The sequence below is a fragment of the Olea europaea genome, chromosome 8 (genome assembly GCF_002742605.1).
Source record: "Olea europaea var. sylvestris chromosome 8, O_europaea_v1, whole genome shotgun sequence".
NCBI classification, from domain to species: domain Eukaryota; kingdom Viridiplantae; phylum Streptophyta; class Magnoliopsida; order Lamiales; family Oleaceae; genus Olea; species Olea europaea.
Window position 1 is genome coordinate 14,511,744 of NC_036244.1, and position 20,255 is coordinate 14,531,998.

At 32.2% G+C, this 20,255-nt stretch overlaps 1 protein-coding gene across 1 annotated transcript; it reads left to right on the plus strand.

The window, feature by feature from the left end:
* Positions 1-9,502: 9,502 nt before the first annotated feature.
* On the plus strand, positions 9,503-12,114 carry LOC111398328 (transcription factor MYB106-like). The gene is made up of 6 exons (XM_023025247.1): positions 9,503-9,635; positions 9,921-10,050; positions 10,640-10,849; positions 10,967-11,463; positions 11,982-12,048; positions 12,090-12,114. Exons 1-6 carry the CDS (start codon positions 9,503-9,505, stop codon positions 12,112-12,114), a joined length of 1,062 nt encoding a protein of 353 aa, XP_022881015.1.
* The last annotated feature ends 8,141 nt before the right edge of the window (positions 12,115-20,255 follow it).

Below are 20,255 nucleotides of genomic sequence, written 5' to 3' on the forward strand. Positions count from 1 at the left end.
AGAACCAAAATTTTCTAATTTTTTTATATTAAATAAATCAAATTATTTTAATTTTAGTTTTTTCTAAACAAATTAACAATTTCTAAATTCAAATTTTTGGTGCAATAATTTTTTTCATTTCTAATTTTTTTTGGCCCAATTACCCATGTTATTGTTTCATTTCTTAGCCCAACAAGATCTAACCCACTAAATAACCCTAAACACTTACACTGAAGTGCATAACTCTGTCTCGACTCTCGTAGCCTCGCTGACATTCCAAAACCTAGGCCGACGCTATAACCTTCGACTGAAACTGTGACCTCCACCGACCGAAACTTTGTCCGTATCGATCATTTAAAAAAGCTAGTCTACTAGTATCTGACATTTCAAAACCATTGAATGTGTCATTAGTTGTATTTATATAATGTAGTTATAAATGTTAAAATTTTTGATTATAGTACGGAACTAAATGGAACCGATCCGAATCGAACCGAACCCGAACGGAACCGAACCCGAACGGTTCCATAATTATATTTGGACCCGATGGTTCCAGTTACTAGATACCCGAAAATTTTAGTTCGGTTCGATTCGGTTCTAAAGAGAACCGAACCGAATCGACCCACTCCCACCTCTAGTAAAAATGCTATTTATACATCTAGATTGACACTCCAACGCACACTTCCCTCGCAAGCACGGGTCAATCTCAATGTACGTATAGTAGAATCCTTTCTCTTTATCCCATTACCAATCCTACTACATGTACATTTTAGTTAACACCATAGCTTACTGAATTTACACTTTACACAATTTCACACCGTCGTTGACAACTAATACATTTAATCCAACTATTACACTTCCACGTAATCAGGGCGTCGACAAAGGCGTCAAGTGAGGTGTACAAATAGCTTAAACCTCTTAAGATAGCGTAATCCTTGCTTGTCTTTTATTTAACAATTCCATTGCAGGACCTTTTTGTCATTCAACTAGCACTAAAAAGGCTACTTTTAATAGAAGTGATATAATTATTTCAACTAGAACAACTATGTGTAATTTCTATTTTTAATTCACGCTTCATCGACGACCCAATCATGACAGCGAATTAGTGACCGGGTTAAGTTTGAAAAGCTATGCCTTTAATCTCCAATAGAACTCTGCTATATGTACATAAATTGGTTGTCCGAATTAATATAAGTGACACTTGGTAGCAATCTGTCGGATAATGGCAACTCAAAAAATAAAATAAAAACAAATTAAAAAACCAGATGGTGAAATTCTAATAGCAATTCCTCTGTACAAAAGGAATTGTCGTCGCCAATATATAGTTGTCGTACAACTATTGTTAAGAAGTTTATTTTTTGAAGATTATCGTATTCCAAATTTTAGTTAAAACTAAAGAAATAGAAGTACATTAGTGGGATGGTCCAGCACTAAATTTCAGTTAAACTGGAGAAAAAGAGAATCAAAGAAAATGACAAGAGAAGGGGGAAAAAAGTACACTTCCCCAACGATCCAGCACTTTTTAGGTGTGGGCTTTTGTGGCGTGGGGACGAGGATGTACGAAATCAGTGGGCATGGGCTGCCAAATTAATAGGGGTGGGAAGAAGATTCACACTTTTTCCTTTCCTTTATTAATCCATTTTGATGTCAAAATATCTGATCGGATTGATCCATTATACTCCATATGCTTTGCACATGACATTCGATTTGTGAAGTGGACAGTTTCTATCCATTGAAATTAAGGTCATAGAGCTTTGTTTAAGAGAGCTAATCGATTCCTTCACAAGCGACAAAGAAAAAGAAGAGAAGACGAGATGAGATAGAGTGAGATTGAAGTGTGTGAGAGGAAAAAAAGATAGACATGGTATAGCATGCATGTGAGAGAAAGAGCTGTAGAGTGGAACTTTAGTGCTTCCTTTAACATAAATTAAGAGTGGTGTGTGCTTGGTTTGTAAAAGCAATCCTTTGTTAATAAAATCATCTTCATTTGTTGTTTAAACTCAATAGGCCAGTGAGAAGAAAACGTAAGTGCTCGAGTCACAAAGTTACTCATGGCTATATTCTTTTATATAATTCCCATAGCCAAAAAGGGAAGAAGTACTGAGAAAGTTCAACCGTTCAAAACAAGTACTTCCATTTCTAAAACATTCGATAACAAAGGAGTTTTTAGTTTCAGTATTTTATCAATGTCTGCATTCAAACTCACTAATATAAATGCTTATAAAAAACCCAGCACATATTGCTTCAACTAGCATAACAATCCTGCAAGATAGGCAAGCCATTAAATTGTAAGGAAAATCAGAGTTACCTTAGATAGTAACCAAATAATAATTCTAAACTTCACATTGACAATTCAGTGAAGAATTCTTTGTAGGTATAAAACAAATACAATCCAACCATGCCTGCTTAATTAAAAAGACCAAGAGAAGAGTTATCATTTGCTAATGAGAATCAGTTACAATGATGGGGCCCAAGAGATTCATATGCAGAAATTAACCACAAATAGTTTTGGTTGAACATGCTTCATGCACTTTGTTCTAGCTTTGTTACTAAAACTTTTGCTAGGTGGCTTGAGCTAAGCTATCCTTTTCCTTATAGAAACATGAAATCAGTATCCATCATTTTTCCCGCAGTTTCTTAGGCAATCATATTTAAGAATGTTTAGACTCCTAATTGAATGATGTGCAAGATAAATGATAATAATGTTGATGAAAAAACAAAGCCCTAAAATGAAGAAAATCTTTGTCTTAATCTCAGACCGACCTAAAATTGAATACTTTGTTTGATGAATAAACTTATTCATAGACCTCTTAATCAGACTAGAGTCTGTACTACTTAGGTAGACACTAAAGATTTATGCCATGACAATAACTAAAATAATAGAACAGTTGTCAAGAAACCTCAGATACTCTAAAGGGGCAGGGAAGGGTAAACTTTCCAGAGCAATATTATCAAACTGAAAATAACATATGTACTGTATCAAAGTAAATATTGCTCTAGATAATAAGCTATCATAAATTTTGAATGCATTGTCCTATGTAAGGTAGTAATGGAAAGACAGCTGATATGGGGTTTCCAGACTATGACAAGCAGTATTGCAGTAGTACCGGTTGAAACCAAGATAAATGACTTACATTAAAGCAAGGAAGGCCAATAAAAAGGAAAGTTCACTAGTAGAGCTAAAAACTTCAAAAATTCAAGTTATTCAAAAATGGGCTGAGCAAGAGTTGAGAAAGTGGATTAAAACAAACTAACACTACTCTTATAGTTTTGTTTTGAAAACTTGTTTTATTCAACCAAAACCCCCACTCAATTCCGTCACACCCCAACATACACACAAACTAAGAACAATCAACGTGATATGTGTCGGACTCAGCGACACTCAATTTTTCGAAAAAGTTCCGACATGATACATTGTTGACATGATGATTAAAATAAATTTATTTTGTCAATTTCATAGTTAATAAATTTTTTATACTTATTTAATCAAATATAAATAGTTAAATAACAAATATAAATCAGACTTCATATTAAATTCGTACATGTTTCTTTATAACACAAGTTCAACAAAATAAAGAAATTTTGTGCCTGTTTGAGCCACATTATTCCCAAAAAATGCATTCTTAAACAGTGATTTGATATCATTTCAATCACACATTTTTCAATAAAATAATATTACACGCAAATAAAAAACTTTTCCTTATTTTTTAACCACACATTTTCCATCAATACACTATTCAAGAATGCATTATTACCAAAATAATGTGGCTCAAACCCCCCCCATATCATTTATCTTGAGCCTCTACAACATCTTTACCTCCGTCATCTGGAAATATTGACACCTCCAATTCCGTTTCTTCTAGAAACAAATTGGGAACTTTAACCACACCGACATTTCAAATGTATCTCTTCCGATATTCACATCTCATTCTCTCCTTGTAGGTATCATGCTACCGATATTCGCATCTTAATCTCTCCTTGTAAGTATTGTGTATTCCTCCTTGACACGAGATGGAATGCTATCAATGAAGTTTGAAGCTTGTTCACACTTTGGAGTTAACTTACCCTAATCAGGAGAATGCAAAATTATATAAGTACTCCAATTTAGCTCCCAACAAAATGAAGAAGATGGTTGCATCAATAATTTCAAAGCATAACTTTGAAGCATAGGTCCCATAGATAACTCACCAAGTCTTCGGGTCTAAGTGGTAACGATCGTGGATAGATTCAAAATTACCAAAGTTTTCTTCCATAGTTAAGAATTTAGCATACTCCTTATTTACTATATTGCGCTTTTCATTGACAAGTACCTCTTGAAGCATTTTGATCTTTACCTAGAAACCCCCACATCTCTATGTAGAGCAAGTCAAGTGGGATCCTCACCAAGTCATTCTTTACTATAGTGCCTGAAAAAAAGAGGAAAAAAATTAAAGAAATTACAATTTAATTAGTAACTAACTAAAAATAACAAACACTATGACCTTGGATTTAGAGAATTAGATAAACAATGAAGTGGGGTATAATGATACCTCTTCTTGACTTTTTTCTCATCCGTATAGATTACTCTCACTATAAGAAATTATAGTTTTCCCTATAGTACCTGAAAAAAAGAGGAAAAAAATTAAAGAAATTACAATTTAATTAGTAACTAACTAAAAATAACAAACATTATGAAAATGTAAATAAATAATAAATGTATGAATTATATATATATATATTAGAGAATTAGATAAACAATGAAGTGGGGTATAATGATGCCTCTTCTTGACTTTTTTCTCATGCGTATAGATTAATCTCACTATAAGAAATTATAGTTTTCCCTATAGTACCTGAAAAAAAGAGGAAAAAAATTAAAGAAATTACAATTTAATTAGTAACTAACTAAAAATAACAAACATTATGAAAATGTAAATATATATATATATATATATATATATAAGCTATATAATTTCTTTCTTTATCACTGTAATTTGTAGCAGGTATTCTAGGAGGATGTCCACTATGATATTGATATGGTTGTTAATAAAACTTTACTACCTAAATGTTTTCTCATTAATCCTTTAATTCCTATAACTATTAGTCCTAAATGCATAAATCTAAAATTCTTTTTTCTTAATTCTTTCTTGGATTCTTCTGATATTAATGATAATTGTCTTACTTGACCATCTAAACATTGAATTGAAACTTCTCTAGTATGTCTAAAAAATTGAGTTCTTGATTCAAAAATTCCTCTATTATATAAGTTTTCTGGGTTAAGTAATTGTAAACCATGAGTCTGAAACCTATTATAATCTTGTTCAGGGTCAATAAGTTCTTCTATATTCTGATTATACTGAGGTTGTCTATGTAAAATTCTTTCTATAATATTTGTACTTATATTAGAAGTACTATATCTTCCTCTATCATAAGGTTCTGAGGATGATCCTACTTCACTTATAGTCCTTGATCTACCAGGAAAATTATTCATATTTATAAAAAGTTGTTAGCTTTTACTATTCTCTTTTTGACATTTTGAAAAAAGCAAAGATTCTTTGCTTTTGGATAATGCTTTTCTTATTTTTCTTCTCCTATAAAAGGAGATCATTCTTTCATTTGTAAAAACACGGAAGAACATATATACAATACAAGTTTCTTATTCTCTCCAATATGTTCACTTTGTGCCCCTACTTATAATAAGATTATTCCATCAAAGTTTGCTGAGAAGCGTGGTGGGATAATAGAAAAAGAAAAAGAATGCGAGTGTAGTAAAGAAAGAGAATGTCAATTAATAGAAAAGGAAGAAATAGAAAATTTAAATTTTTTAGAAGAATATTATGAAAGTTTTAAGGAAAATGAAGATACATGTTTAGATTTTATAGAAATCGAAAAAATTTATGATTTGCTAGTAACAGAACAAGATATAGAAAATATGATTAGTAAACTTGAAAAACTAGAGATATTAGGAGAAAATATTCTTAAATATTGGGATAAAGATAAAGTATTTTGTGAAATAAAAATTAAGAACCCAGAATATNTTTTGGGTGAAAAAAGATTTTATATTCGAAGGGCTCCTAATATAATTGAAAAAAAGACTTAATATGCAATTAGGTAAATGATGTGGACTTCTATTATAAATGTGGCATACATAGCATTGAGTCCCCAATTCTAAAAGGCACGCACTGGTGGCGTCGGCGCAGCCAATGCGGGATGCGTGGCGAAAACATCAAGCCAAGTGGCTTAACGTCTTATTTAACGGTCAACAACAATTTTTGATAGTTATTGCACACCTAGGTGTGCATAATTATCCTTTTTTATTATTATTATTTTTACAATTCTTCTAAGTTAAAATTTAGATGTTGATTTCTTCACTTTGTCGGTTTTAAATTTAAAATAATCGCTTGAAACCTTGAACGAAGGAAATCTCCCAAAATTTTCCATTTATTTACTATTTAATATTTACATTTGGAAGTTATCTTATTGTTAAAAACCTTGAAAAATTTATAAATTTCCTATAAATTTGTTTTAGATGTTCGTCAAGTATTATTTTTAATTATTAAACGATTTTTTGATTGATTAAAAATTAAAATAATATTAAAATAAGAAAACGTCTTTTTACGCCTATGTCTTGCCTAATCTCGTCTAGCCCATAACTTGGCCTTCAAGCGTCATCATGCATTACGCCTTTTAGAATACTAATTGAGTCTATTGTGTGTGGCACGAAGGGTGACGTGAATTTTGGTAGAGGATTCCGTTGCATTCAAAATTGTGAGAGTTAAGAGAGAGAAAGTAGAGAAAACGGCTCGTACAGGTATGCAACATACGTTGGAACATTCTATTTTTGTGCATGAAGAAGTTGCAAGAGTGAGGAAATATTTTATTGTAGGGATTTCTCAATTAATTTATTCTCCTGCGGTCATGTGGAGTTTGACAAATCATGCTAAATTTATATTTTTCTATTTCTTGATCCTTTTTAAATTTTTTGTTTCCACTGCAATAGGTGAGATTTTTTCCCCAAAGTCTGTCATTAATACCCTCATTTAAGAAATCAATTGCAAATTTTTACTCTATTTCTCCTAGATTAAGAAGTTACATTCATAGGTACCAACAGGAACATCTTGAAGTTGTGTATCGTGAGAAGTCAATTATTGGTCAAGTACGAAAATGAAATGAGTATTTTCTTTTTCTCTGGGCTTAAGTGCAAAAAACTAGTAGTATAATAGAATCGTGTCATTGTTAACCTAAATGTTATAGTTATAATTTCTATGGATACATCCTTGATGTTTTCTACATAAGAATATAATTTCTCCAACATGTTGATGTCGAACCATACAAAATGTTCTAAAATTGTTGCTTACCCAATAACGCATAACATGAAGCTTATAATTTGTTGGACAATGAAGATATTGATCAAGAATATTCATCAACAACCATATCTTGCATACTTAGTTTTCATAGTAATGAAAATTAAATGATGTATTTTACCTATGTATGAAGGCTTGGTCCAGAAATGGTATTTTAGTAAAATTCACACATGTTGTTTCATGTTTCAGTTTTGAGTTTGCGTTTTGAATTCATTTCCAATTTTCTATTTTGAGTATTTGTTTTAAGATTATAGAAAACGCATTAGATTTGTCATTCTGAAATTTTTTTTCTCAACTTACAAAATTGAAAAATGAGTTTGATTTAAAATTTTAGAAATCTCTACGAATGTCGTGCACTATAATGACGCGATATACAATCGTAAGGGATTAGGTCCAAGGAAGTAATGGATCGATGCAAGATTATGAGTTACATTGTTCCAATCTCGTGACACAAAAACAACAAGAACCGCATGTCACATCTTTTAGGAGAACTACATTATATCTAAGGATTGTTCCATTTGTTGTCAAGCTAAAGTCTGATTTCAAATTATGAATGACCCGAAGTGGTGGTTTGATATTATTATTGTAACTTATGATAATAGGTAATTATATGACATTAAATATCCAACAAATTCTCAATTTTATATTAAATATTGTCATAATAATAAACAGTTTCTAGTTGAGGAAATAAATTGAATTTATATCATGCAATATTGCTGAAATTTGGCCCATAAATGCATGTCATCTTTCAAATCTCAAATGTGTACACAATTAGAATTTTGCTACTTGTATATAAAAATGGTGCATAAACAGTTACTGAAAATAATGTGGAGGAAAAAGATTGAATGAAAAAATTAACTGTGTTTTAAACTAACAAATGGTAGAATGCCATGTGGGTGTTATGTAATCCTTTATGTAAACATTGATGTACAAATAGTAAGATCCTACTTTTTATATTTAAAATCAATCATGTAAGCGACATTACCTTTTTAAAGCGACGTTACCTTTTTTTTTTTTTTTTTTTTATTGAAAACCATATTCCTAACAATTACATTAAACTTTTTAAATGAGACAGTTCAACAAGAACTGTGTGAAAAATATGGTTAAGCCCTTGTTTGAGCTCCATTATTTCAAATTATAATGAAAGGAATAGTAATTTATGATTTTTTTTTGGTTTACATGTAATATTATTTAATTGTAGAACGTGTGATTGATAAGAAAAAAGAGAAAAATGAATTTTAATTTAATGGCCGAATTGGGGCTAAACACTTCCATTTTTAATAATATGTATCATACCTCTTTCAGACAGTGCTGGAAGAAGGTGGGGACTTGTGGATCCCAAGCCACTAATGAAACTTGAGATAAAAATTTCATAGTACTTATTATTTTTATAATATTTTGTCCTAAATTCGAGTTTTAGCTTCACATTGCTTCGGTGAAGAGAACTTTATATAAGTTTATCTTATTTTTCCTTGATTTTAATTTGAAGTATTTAGAAGATTCAGTCCACACTCATCTTTCCTGCAAGGACAAGACACTGACAAAACTTATTTTCATCCCAATTGCGGCTAGCCCTAATGGAGAAAAACATAAAGTAGAATATTTTCTTACTTCATATAGAAAAAAATGATTGGGTATACGAAGTACATATTCGAAGAATGACTCAAAAATATGAGTTACAATAGGAAACAGTTATGAGGTAAAATGGTCCTAAAATCCTTTCTAAAAAAAGAACAAGAATAAGGTATATACCAAAATTCGTCTTGGTACAATATAATCACATTTTTTGTTTCTTTGTTTCTGGGTTTTGTGCAGTGTAAAATTCAAAAATCTGCTGACTCACTGCAATTGTTAGGGATTTTGCTGAAATGATTTCATAGAATTGCCCACTTGCATGTTTTGGAGGAATTGCTGCTCAGGACTAGATCGAGAGAACCGGTAACTTGAAAAGATTATACAAGTTTCTATTTGATATAGATTACTTAAAATCCATACCTTTTTACCACTCATTCTTTAAAGAAATAAATTTTCACGAAAACCCATTATAAATAAATTTATATCTCCTAAATTCTGTCTTTATATATCATATAGGTTTCACACATCTCACTCAACCTTCTCTCTGTAGGATTTTTCTTTGAGATATCAATTCCTTTTTTCCTTCTTCTACACTTGGAGATTGCTTTGAAATGGGCAAGTCCCTTTGCTGCGAGAAAGTAGGCTTGAAAAAAGGTCCGTGGACAGCAGAGGAAGACCAAAAGCTTTTGGCTTATATTGAAGAACATGGCCATGGAAGTTGGAGAGCTCTCCCAGAAGCAGCTGGTAATTATATAAATATATCTATTACATTACATGCATGCATGCCATGTATCGAGAAAATATATAGGATTGAGCTTCAAATATGCATGGAAACACTTGTTATATTAACGGATTCCATAGATGTTCACCCTCAACACGAGAGTTAGAAACAGTTGTCGATGGAGAAAAAGAGTACGAGAGTTTTTTCTTCTCTTTGTCCTCGCACACACTTGTCGATTAGCCTTCGCACATTTTATCAGTTCGTAAAAAAAAAAAATTATCAGTTTTTGTTGGTTATGTGGCATTTAGGGCTTCAAAGATGTGGGAAAAGTTGCAGATTAAGATGGACAAATTATTTGAGGCCTGATATTAAGAGAGGAAAGTTCAGTTTACAGGAAGAGCAGACCATCGTTCAACTTCATGCTCTTCTTGGGAACAGGTATAATTAGTTAATGAGAATTAAGCTAAATGATCATATTGTTTGACACATCTCTCACAATTGAGATGTGAGTCCCGGGTGAATAAAATAATGCCGACCTCCCCATGTGAGTAAATGTGTCAACTGATGTGTCAAAATTTGTGGTCATGTAGCATGACCCAGTTAATGAAATGGGATCAATTTTCCACTTTACTTGGATTCAAGCTTTACCATTCACAATCCACTGACACACAAAAAAAGTAATTATTGTACCACTTCAAGATAGATTGTCAGTTCTATATATTCATAATATCAACTTTATTTTCTGCAATAATAGTTTATGTATTGAATATGAATGTGAATGTTCATAACAGCTACATCTTTTGGTAGTATATTTTCATAACGATAATTTTTATAAACAAATGATGACAAATCTTTGTATATGTGATGCTAAGTGGAACTAATTCATCTAAAAACTTGTCTTCACATAACAGGCCATTAACCGATTATTAGTAAATAACATCACTTTGATTATACATTATCAAATAATCATCGTTTTGTTCTAAGTTTACATGGGTACTAATCTTATAATTTGATTATTACTTACAAGATGGTCAACCATAGCTACTTACTTGCCAAAGAGAACTGATAATGAGATAAAGAACTATTGGAACACACATATCAAGAAGAGATTAACCAAAATGGGAATTGATCCGGTGACTCACAAGAAGAAAACCCTATGCACAAATCAATCCAAAGACACCGCTAATCTCGACCACATAGCCCAATGGGAGAACGCTCGTCTTCAAGCAGAAGCCAGGTATTGAATCTTGGGATTCGTCTTATAATGCCAACTTTTTGAGAATAGTAGCTCAAATGACTATGCGTTGGTTATAGTTTTATATTTAACGGATGTGAGACTTTACCTTCATACCAGATTCATCCGTGAATCCAAACTTGTTTCCAACTGTTACCGCTCTCAGTTGCAGCTCCTCCAAAAAGCCATTGTTCCACCACCACAAGCACTGCCATCTCCACCAAGACCACCGTGTTTAGATGTACTTAAAGTTTGGCAAGGTGAATGGACAAAGCCCACAAAAGATACGACTACAATCTCTACATTGAACTTCTCATCACAGAACAAGTTCAATGCTATTCCCACCACCTATGGATTTAATGACAATTCATCCACGATGCCGATCAATTATGTCGAAAATTCTGTTCATATGATCAATGGAAGAATAATTAATCCTATCGATGATTCCACTTCTATTACAGATTCTTTAAGTGTTCCAAGTTTCCTGGAGAGCTTTACAGATCTTCTGCCAAACATGGATGGTCTCACTGACGACGTCGTTGGAAGCTATGATGGAAGTTTCAAAGAGAATAAGAATTATTGGAATAATGAACTAAATTCAATGGCATTTCCAATGGGTTCGCCTGTTTTATAACGTCGTTTTCGTTTGTTACTGATATGTATGCTTAGATTTGAGCTTAGATTAACTATGTGTAATGCACTCAATATAGCATAAAAAAAAATGGTGTTCTAAAATAAGCGCCTAGCTAAAGTTATTGGTTGAGTAATTTACTTAATAAAGTTATAATAATTGTTATGATAATTAACGAATATTGTTTGATTAAATGTCTTATTACTTTGGGTACATGTTCCTTTTATCTACATGTGATTAATTTTATTTGTGCCCCTATTAGATTTGATGAGGCTTGTGGTCTTGGTACTCCTTTGTGGCCTGTCTATATTAATTAACTAATAATAATAACAAATGAAAAAAAAATTGTATTTTTGAGCTACAATATCTAGCCAATAGTATGAATGAATGTTTTTTAGGGAACTATATAATACACACATATATATATACATACATGTATATATATATATATAGCAGCTCCATGTACTAACTTTGCAACCAATTTTTCTTCTATCCTTCTTCTAGAATACCCAACCGCCTCTCTTCTAGAGAATTCTCAACTTGTTGATCTGTCTAGGACAATTGCCCGCAGGTATGTTGATTTGTACTCTTCTCCAATTCCTTTCTATCCAGCTCAGTTGATCTCCTGTCCAACTAAGTGGCTTCACCTTCATTCTTCAATAGCCCCTTGCAAGATGCAGAGTAGATATCTACTACTCTCATCTTGAACATACATGAATAGAAGTTTTGAGAGCCTAAGCTTTTAGTAAGAATGTCTACCACTTGAGATTTGCTTGTCACATGTTTTGTTGCAATGTTCTTCTCTTGAATTTTATCCCGAATCAAATGGCAATCTATCTCTATGTGCTTTGTCCTTTTGTAAAAGACAGGATTTGTACCAACATCTATAGTTGATTTGTTATCACAAGGTCGAGATTGTTAGAAGGGTTATGCTACTTATACATTATGGGGTTCATAATCTACAAGTGCCATAACATTATTGAAGGGTTCAAAAACAGTTTTTTCAACCTTCTATTCATGGAATTTCACATGTACATTATGGACACCATAATGTACATGTAGAATTATCCTTTTTAGAATTAGGGCGTGACTCGAATTCATTGTTGAAAATGATTGAGACAATGGGGTTTGGAGAAGCAACAAAAAGAAGATCACAAGAAATACAACAAGAAGATGAATTAAAACCAGATATTGGACAAGAACAAATTTAAAGGCCTGAACACAATATTGTTGTTTTCAAACGATATTTGTCCCATCTCTTAATTGAATGAGATGCTTAAGGGTATTCCGACAAATGGTATGAATGTTAATCAAACCTTGTTGTAGGAATACCAAATCACAAAGTATTCCTACCAAAACTTTGAAGATCACAAAGGAGAAGTATGAACATGAGTAAAGAATCAATTTTTGATCTTGAATGTGGAATGTAATATGATTTTAAGTGTTTTCAATGTGTTTTTCCCTGGATCATGGCTCTATAATTTATAGACTTTAACATATGCACAAAATGGTGCCAAAAGGTTCAAGAAATGCCATCAAAATCAAATTTGCAAAGTTCAAAAATGGCTTCCAACGGTCGAAAATAATGTATCATGCGACCGCATGGTTTAAACCTATGCAGTCACATGGATTATACTGAATTTCCTGATCACATGGCCAAATGGACTATGCGATCGCATGGCCAAATGGCCTATGCGATTGTATGGCCTAAACTTTGGGCCTCCATTTTGATTTCCTTCCACACACAATTTGTTGATTTTGAACAACCATTTCTTAACAGAAGATAATTGAGAGTTCTAATTAAAGTACACATTAGGAGGAATTCTATTTGGAATGCTTTTGAAATTCTATTCGAAGTCTATTTGACAAATTCTAGTTGAAATTCTATTTGAAAGTTATTGGGAGTTAGAATTTGTATTGAACTTGAAGAGATCAAGATAAGGAAACTTTGAGACATTTTATTTCATCTACAACTCTACTTCTAAGGTTTGAATTATTCCCTATATGTATTTGGCTCTTCTCTATAATTTAGTTAGGTTGTTTAACCTAATTATAAATTAGAAACATTTTAAACACGTAATCTGTGTTCTCTTTCTCCATATTATAGTAAAATCTATATCTTCTGCAAATTATTTTCCTTTTGTGTTCTTGTGATCTTTACTTCATATAATTGTCTTAATTTCTTATCTTTTCATAACAAATTGGTACCGAAACTATTTTGCTTTTGATAAAATGGTTTTAAATGTGATCCAATTCATAACATAGTAATTGCTTGAATCCAGAGCATGTTTGACGAGTGATTACGCCTAAAGAATAACGCGGTGATTGTAGTACAGTTTTGGGGTGTCGTATCCATAGAGAGATGGAGAATTTCTTAAAGGATCAAACAAACTAGGGTTTTCGTAATTAAATGTGGGAATGATTTGTCACTTGGAATAAAAATTAATTATCAATATGCGATATTAGTGAAGCGTCGGAGTTCCCCCATTGGATTGGATCAATCAACATCAATAATTCATGTATTTTTATTCAATTAGAGGTTTTCTTCCCAACTCTCTAATTGGAAGATTTAACAATGAAGTCCAATTTTATTCCAATTATATTTCTAGAATCTAGATTTTCTATAATACATTCGCACATTTTTACTGGAACAAGATAAAAAATCGGCCATATAAATCAGGCGTAAGGCAGTAATCAATCCGCCAATAAAGTGATATTAAGATTAAAATTCAACAATTATTTCAATCATTCAATAGAAAGAGCATGGCTAGATCTATGATTTAAATTGAAACTCAACAAATAGTTTAATTTAACAATGGAAAAAGCATAACTGAATCCATGAGAAATTTATTAAAAGTTAAACAAATTTCAATACTAATTCATAACGAGAAAATCCAAATCTAGAAATTATTAAGCAAAGAGAGTTCGAATTACATGAAATTATGACGTGAAATCTCCAAATCCAATGAGTTCCTTCGTGGCTTTACCGAAGATTTTAGTTCTTCATAGAGTTTCTTGTGCCAAGGATGAGAGAAAAGTGATCCAGAATGAAAATGGAGGCGTTCTGGGACGTTTTTGGGGTTAAAACCTTGTGCAAAACGCATTTCCACGAGAGGTTGAACTGAATAAGGAAAGTAAATTTTCGGCCAGAATTTTCTGTGCGATTGATTTCAGTATTTTGGTCATAACTTTTTTTCCCGACGTCCGATTGAGGTGATTCAAGTTTCATTGGAAAGCTAACTCAAAGTACTACAATCTTGATATAAATATCTCTTTCCAAATTCGGACGTTTACTAGGTCGAACGTTGATCTCAATCTTCGACTCAAAATCTGAAAATCCTTATATCCGGTTGGAATTTGATTTGTGAAAATATTATAGGCATATCTAACTTCTTTTGACTTCTAATTGCACCAATGGACTCCTAAATTTCTCAAATCATCATTCCATCGCCCGTCTCATCTATGAACTATTTGCAACTTGATCCCTGAACTTTCACTCCTTCTTGCTTTGGTCATTTTTCATTTGTTTCTTCCAAATTTCACCGTTTTCACCAAAATGCAACCTAAACCAAAACATAAGAGTAATGAGTGCATTTTTGGCATAATATAATAACATGAATGCAATAATTAAGAGGGGGAAAATATGGTATTTTACACTCTTATCAACAAGCATTGCACTCGAGCCATCACTACTACCAATGTAGATGGGACGTGTGGGTTGAGTTGGATCATGATCATTAAGTGTTGATCTATTTTGGTTGGTATTTGGGGATGGATTATCATTTGGAGGTAGAGTATTTTGATTGGCATTCCTTGTTTCTTCCATTTCTAGCTTTGATACCATGTTAACTTTTGAATTTGTAGCTATTTAAATTGACAAAATGGAAGAACTTTGAATGGAAAGAAAAACTATTGTGTATTCATTCTTATTTCCCTTGCAGAAATAATTACATTGATTGAATATTTATACTACGGAGAAAAGAATAAAAAATATCTAAAGCAAAATCTATTCTATACAAATATACAATACGCCAGAAATGAAGCTTCACGTAACAACTTTTCAACCAACTTTGTAACAAATTCTTCTTCTAGCATACTCAGTTGCCTCTCTTATACAGAATTCTCAACTTGTTGATTTGTCAAGGAAAACTGCTGCAAGTACGCTGATTTGTACCCTTTTCCAATTCCTTTCTATCTAGCTCAGCTGATGTTCTGTCCAACTAAGAAACTTCACCTTCATTTTTCAATAGGGATAGTGATTTATGGCCCTAGTTCACTGGTCAGGGGAGAAATCTCCTCCCAGATTTTGCAGTAACAAGGAGAGGGTTTCCCCTATTATTTCAAATTTGGGTGGGAACTCCTAAGTTCAGAAAATAATTATATCCTCCTGATTTTGTAAATAACATTGCGAATTGAGGAAGGGAGATGTTTGCCCTAAATTTACAAAATCAAATAGTGCTAGTAATGACAGTAGTGGTGATTGTCATTGGCACGGTAGTCGCTATATTTAAAAGGGGAATGGTTTTATTGAGATGAAAACTGTGCTGACGATGGCGATTTCTGGTGGGTTGGTTGAAGAAGGAAACGCTTTTTTTTGTACTTTTTTTAAATGTTTTTTATTCAATGATAATGATAACTTTATATTTTCAAATATAATAATAATAATAATAATAATAATAAAAGGGTCTTACTTTTAGCCGTGTTTGATATTGATTAAAATCTTAACTTAATATAAGTCAAATGTAATAATTAATTTTAACTATATATCTTATGGAGGAATTCACAACTTTTCAACCACACGTTTCAAAATTTTTTATCAAAATCTCATAAAAATGTGATTTTAATCTCTACCAAACAGGGATTTAATATCTTAAAGGGAACAAAAATAAGATAAAAAATGGGTAGATACATGATTACTACTTTGACCAAAGTTGCGACTACATGTTTAGTAGATCTTTTAATCTTAGAATTCATAATATGAAGACTTTGGTTAGGGTTGGGCATGGTCAGATTCAATTCAGTTCTGATGAGAATCGAATTGGATCTAAAATTTTTGGGCACTTAGCAAGTGGGATTGTCCGATCCAATTTAATTATAGAACCATTCAGATTCGGTTCCATTCAGTTTCTAGTTTTCGTACTATATTTAATTTTTTTAATATTTATAAAGCTACATTAATGCAACTAATGATATGTTCAATCTTAACTCTTATAAAATAACGTAATCCAATCTTATTTGTCTTTTACTTCTCTCTTTGCTGAATTTTTCATATATTTGATTGTTAAAATCACAGGAAGGGGAAGATAGCGAGCTTACATAATTAAGAGTTGTGCTATCGAGCTTCAATTCGATTTTTCCAAAATGATAGAAATGGCATTATGGTAAAATAATATATTTGAGTAAAATTTAGGTCAATTTGATTAAGTTATGCTTGAACTTAAAATTAGAAATAGAAAAATCATATTTTTGGATTTGAATTAAATTAACCAATCAGCAAATATATTTAGAAAAAATAAAATAATTTGGCCTATTTAAAATAAATTAATTAAAAAGTTAGGGAGATTCGATTATTCAATTATTGATCTAGAATTGGGAACTGAACTGAATTCATTGGTTCTCGATTCAAATACTCGTTTGGGTATTTAACTTAAGAAGAATCGCTCGATTCGATTCAGTTGGGTTGGGCCAGATCCAATTTGATCGGTTTAGTTTGAGATATTTGTCTAGCTCTAACTTTGGCAATGTTATTTCTTTTAAAGACTTTTAGATGAATGGTCACATATAAAGACTATATTAGGGATATCAACGAGCCGAGCCTAAAACTTTCGGCTCGAGCTCGACTCGGTTAAAATGATCGAGCTTTTGCTTGGCCAAAAAATTTCGACTCGGCCCTTTCGGCTCGGGCTTTTCCGAGTCGGGTCGGCTCTTTTTTTTTTTTTTCCTTGGCTGCCTTGGCTTTTTTATTTTTTATTTTTCGCTGCCTTGAAAGGATTTGCTTCCTTTCGAGGCATCCTTTCAAGGCGGCAATTGGCTGCCTTCTAAAATGCGGCAAATTCTGCCTCTTTTTTATTTTATTTTTATTTTTTAAAGGCTCACGGGCCGGCTCGGTTGCTCCGAGTCGGGCAGCCCGAGCCGTTGAGCCTTTTTGACGCCCCTCGGCCATATACAACCATTCCATCAATAATTGTTAACCAAATAAAAAGTCTCTCTACTCCATTTTTAGGTATGAAGAAACTCTTCTATTTTGGGTAAAAAATTCAGCGTCAAAGTTCAGTTTACAAATCACAAATTCGATCGACCGTTCCTTTGTGATGATGGTTTTATATTCTTTGTAATCAAATCCATTATAGCATGGAGGCAATTGTTTCAAGACCATGGAATTAGGGTAAAAAAATTATTTTAAGGAGAGATTGTGAATTTAACCGGCTCGAACTATTGTCGGATTACTTTTCATATAATGGTAATGAAGTTTTGTTTAATTTTGTTATTGTTTAAACATTCTATATTTGTTTAAAATTGATTTGTAGAACTAATAAAAATTATTTTGTTTCTAATTCATCGAAAATTTCATCAGTGAAGGAAAATATCCTCCATTTGCTAATTTACCATTGTATTGCCACATTTTATAGTAGTAGTAATAGACTTGTGGTTGCTACATTATAAGATTGATCCCAACGATTTTTTTTTTAAATTACTCCTTGACTATGGAACTCGTCTACTAGTTAATTGATATGAATATTATTTAAAATGTCTGCTTTCCAGTTAAATAAAGGATTCAAATTATTCAATATATATGTCCATGAAATAGTGATGCTGAAGATTAGAAAAAATTTCGATCAAACAGTTTATGTAAAATCCGTTGCATTCATTTAGCTTCAGAAAACTATTCGAGAATGGATTAATGAAACATTGAGTGGCCCTGTAAATTCCATCTTGCTAAATATAGTTTTAATTGTAGTAAACTTAACATACATTCAATTTATGAAACTGATGAGTATCACTTGCCAGTTGCCACTGTGAGCAATAAATTGCCAGCATTAGATAAGATTGATGAGAAATTTGAAACCCTTGCACACCCCCAACCCTGGCCAATCATGTTGAAAAAACGTTGAGAAAATCACAAAAGATTATAACAATATATGGTGTAATTCATAACTTTGAACGTATACAGTAAGAATTGGATCTTTATAGAATAGGGATTCGTTTTTGTTTAACGTCAAAAAAAGAGAGATAATTAGAGTATCTCTAATACATTCTATGGATTTCAGTCCACATGGCAGACAAATAAAAAGACATCATTCCGCATGTCATTGATATCCAATGAATACATGATCAAATTCAAATTTCATTATAAGTTAGTACTGTTTATAACAAATTATTTAATATGGGAGAAAACCAAGAAAAACCAAGAGATGGAGAGTAAAAAGTTTAAGAGAATTGTGGACAGGGAAAGTTTAATTTCTTTTTTGGCATATTTAGCAGGAATCAGGCCAAACTCGTCCAAAGTTTGTCTTGTGCTTTATCTCATTTATTAATAGAACATGTCATATATAGTGGTTTAAAATAAATACTACCTTTTGTATTCCCATTAAGTATAATGAAGTTTTTCTTGCCCACACTCATGGGTCAAAAGGTCGAATCATGTATTCTTTCTCGTTTATGTTTTGACTAAAATTCTAATTTTTGGTACGACATAACATACAATGTTGTAGAAATAAAAGTAGAATCATTTTAATATCTTGCTCCTGTTGGAAATAATGTTACTCCACCAAAGATATTATGAGAACGAATTACAAACAAAATAAAAAATCGAAAGAAGTATAGGAGATGAAGAAATGGCAAAGTATATATATGAAGAAATTGAAGGGTCAAACACAATCTTTGATTGTTGTCCTCAAATGAATTTTGCCCCCATTATTTTGGTGTTTAAAGGGTGATCCGGCAAAAGGTTTGAAGGATTAATCAAGCCTTATAGAGATTCAAACACTAAACACTTGTTTGAATCTCTAAAACTGAAGAACACAAAGAAAAAAGGTGAATATGAGAAGGTATTTTCTTTTTTGGATTTGATCTCAAGAAATATCAATATAATAGGTGTTTTTTCAACATTTTCCAATGACCCAAGATCACCTATTTATAGCCAAGTAGTATAGCTTCACGAAGTGGTGCACCTTATGGATGAAAAGCCACTAAAAAACCAACAAAAAACGACCCAACGGTCGTTTTTTCTGTACCATGCGACCGCATGGTACAAACCCATGTGGTCGCATGGTACAATCCTACTGAGACCATTTGGTCTCGGTAGGGTTCCATGCGGTCGCATGGCTTAATTTTTTTTTTTTATTGTTGGTTTTGAACAATCATACCACTTCATAACAATCCCCTACTTGTTCAAAATTAACAAGTTCTCATATTCAAATTATACGATATTCATGCGTAAGGATTATGTATCTTTCGACTTGAATCTAACCATAGTATAATTCAAACAAAGTAAAGTCGAAATTCAAGGTAGCGTGAAGCTTTGAACCAAGTATTTCATCTGACAATACCGGTAAGAACACACACACACGAATATCACGAGTTCTCAAGTTCCTCGTTTCTCGCTTAGCGCTTTTATGGCTTTGCGCTTATCCTTTTCAATAAACTTTGAAGAGAGAACTCCAACTCTCTATTAAGGCGGCATCACCTTGAAGTTTATTTAGGTAAAGTTCTTCCAGTACCTTTGTTACTTTCAGAAGTACTTGCGATTTTTCACTGAACTTTATTAAGAGCTTATAG

Coding starts and splice junctions, on each gene's coding strand:
- LOC111398328 (XM_023025247.1), top strand. CDS start 9,503: ATGGGCAAGTCCCTTTGCTGCGAGAAAGTAGGCTTGAAAAAAGGTCCG. Junction 9,636..9,920: donor AGCTCTCCCAGAAGCAGCTG/GTAATTATATAA, acceptor TGTGGCATTTAG/GGCTTCAAAGATGTGGGAAA. Junction 10,850..10,966: donor CGTCTTCAAGCAGAAGCCAG/GTATTGAATCTT, acceptor CCTTCATACCAG/ATTCATCCGTGAATCCAAAC.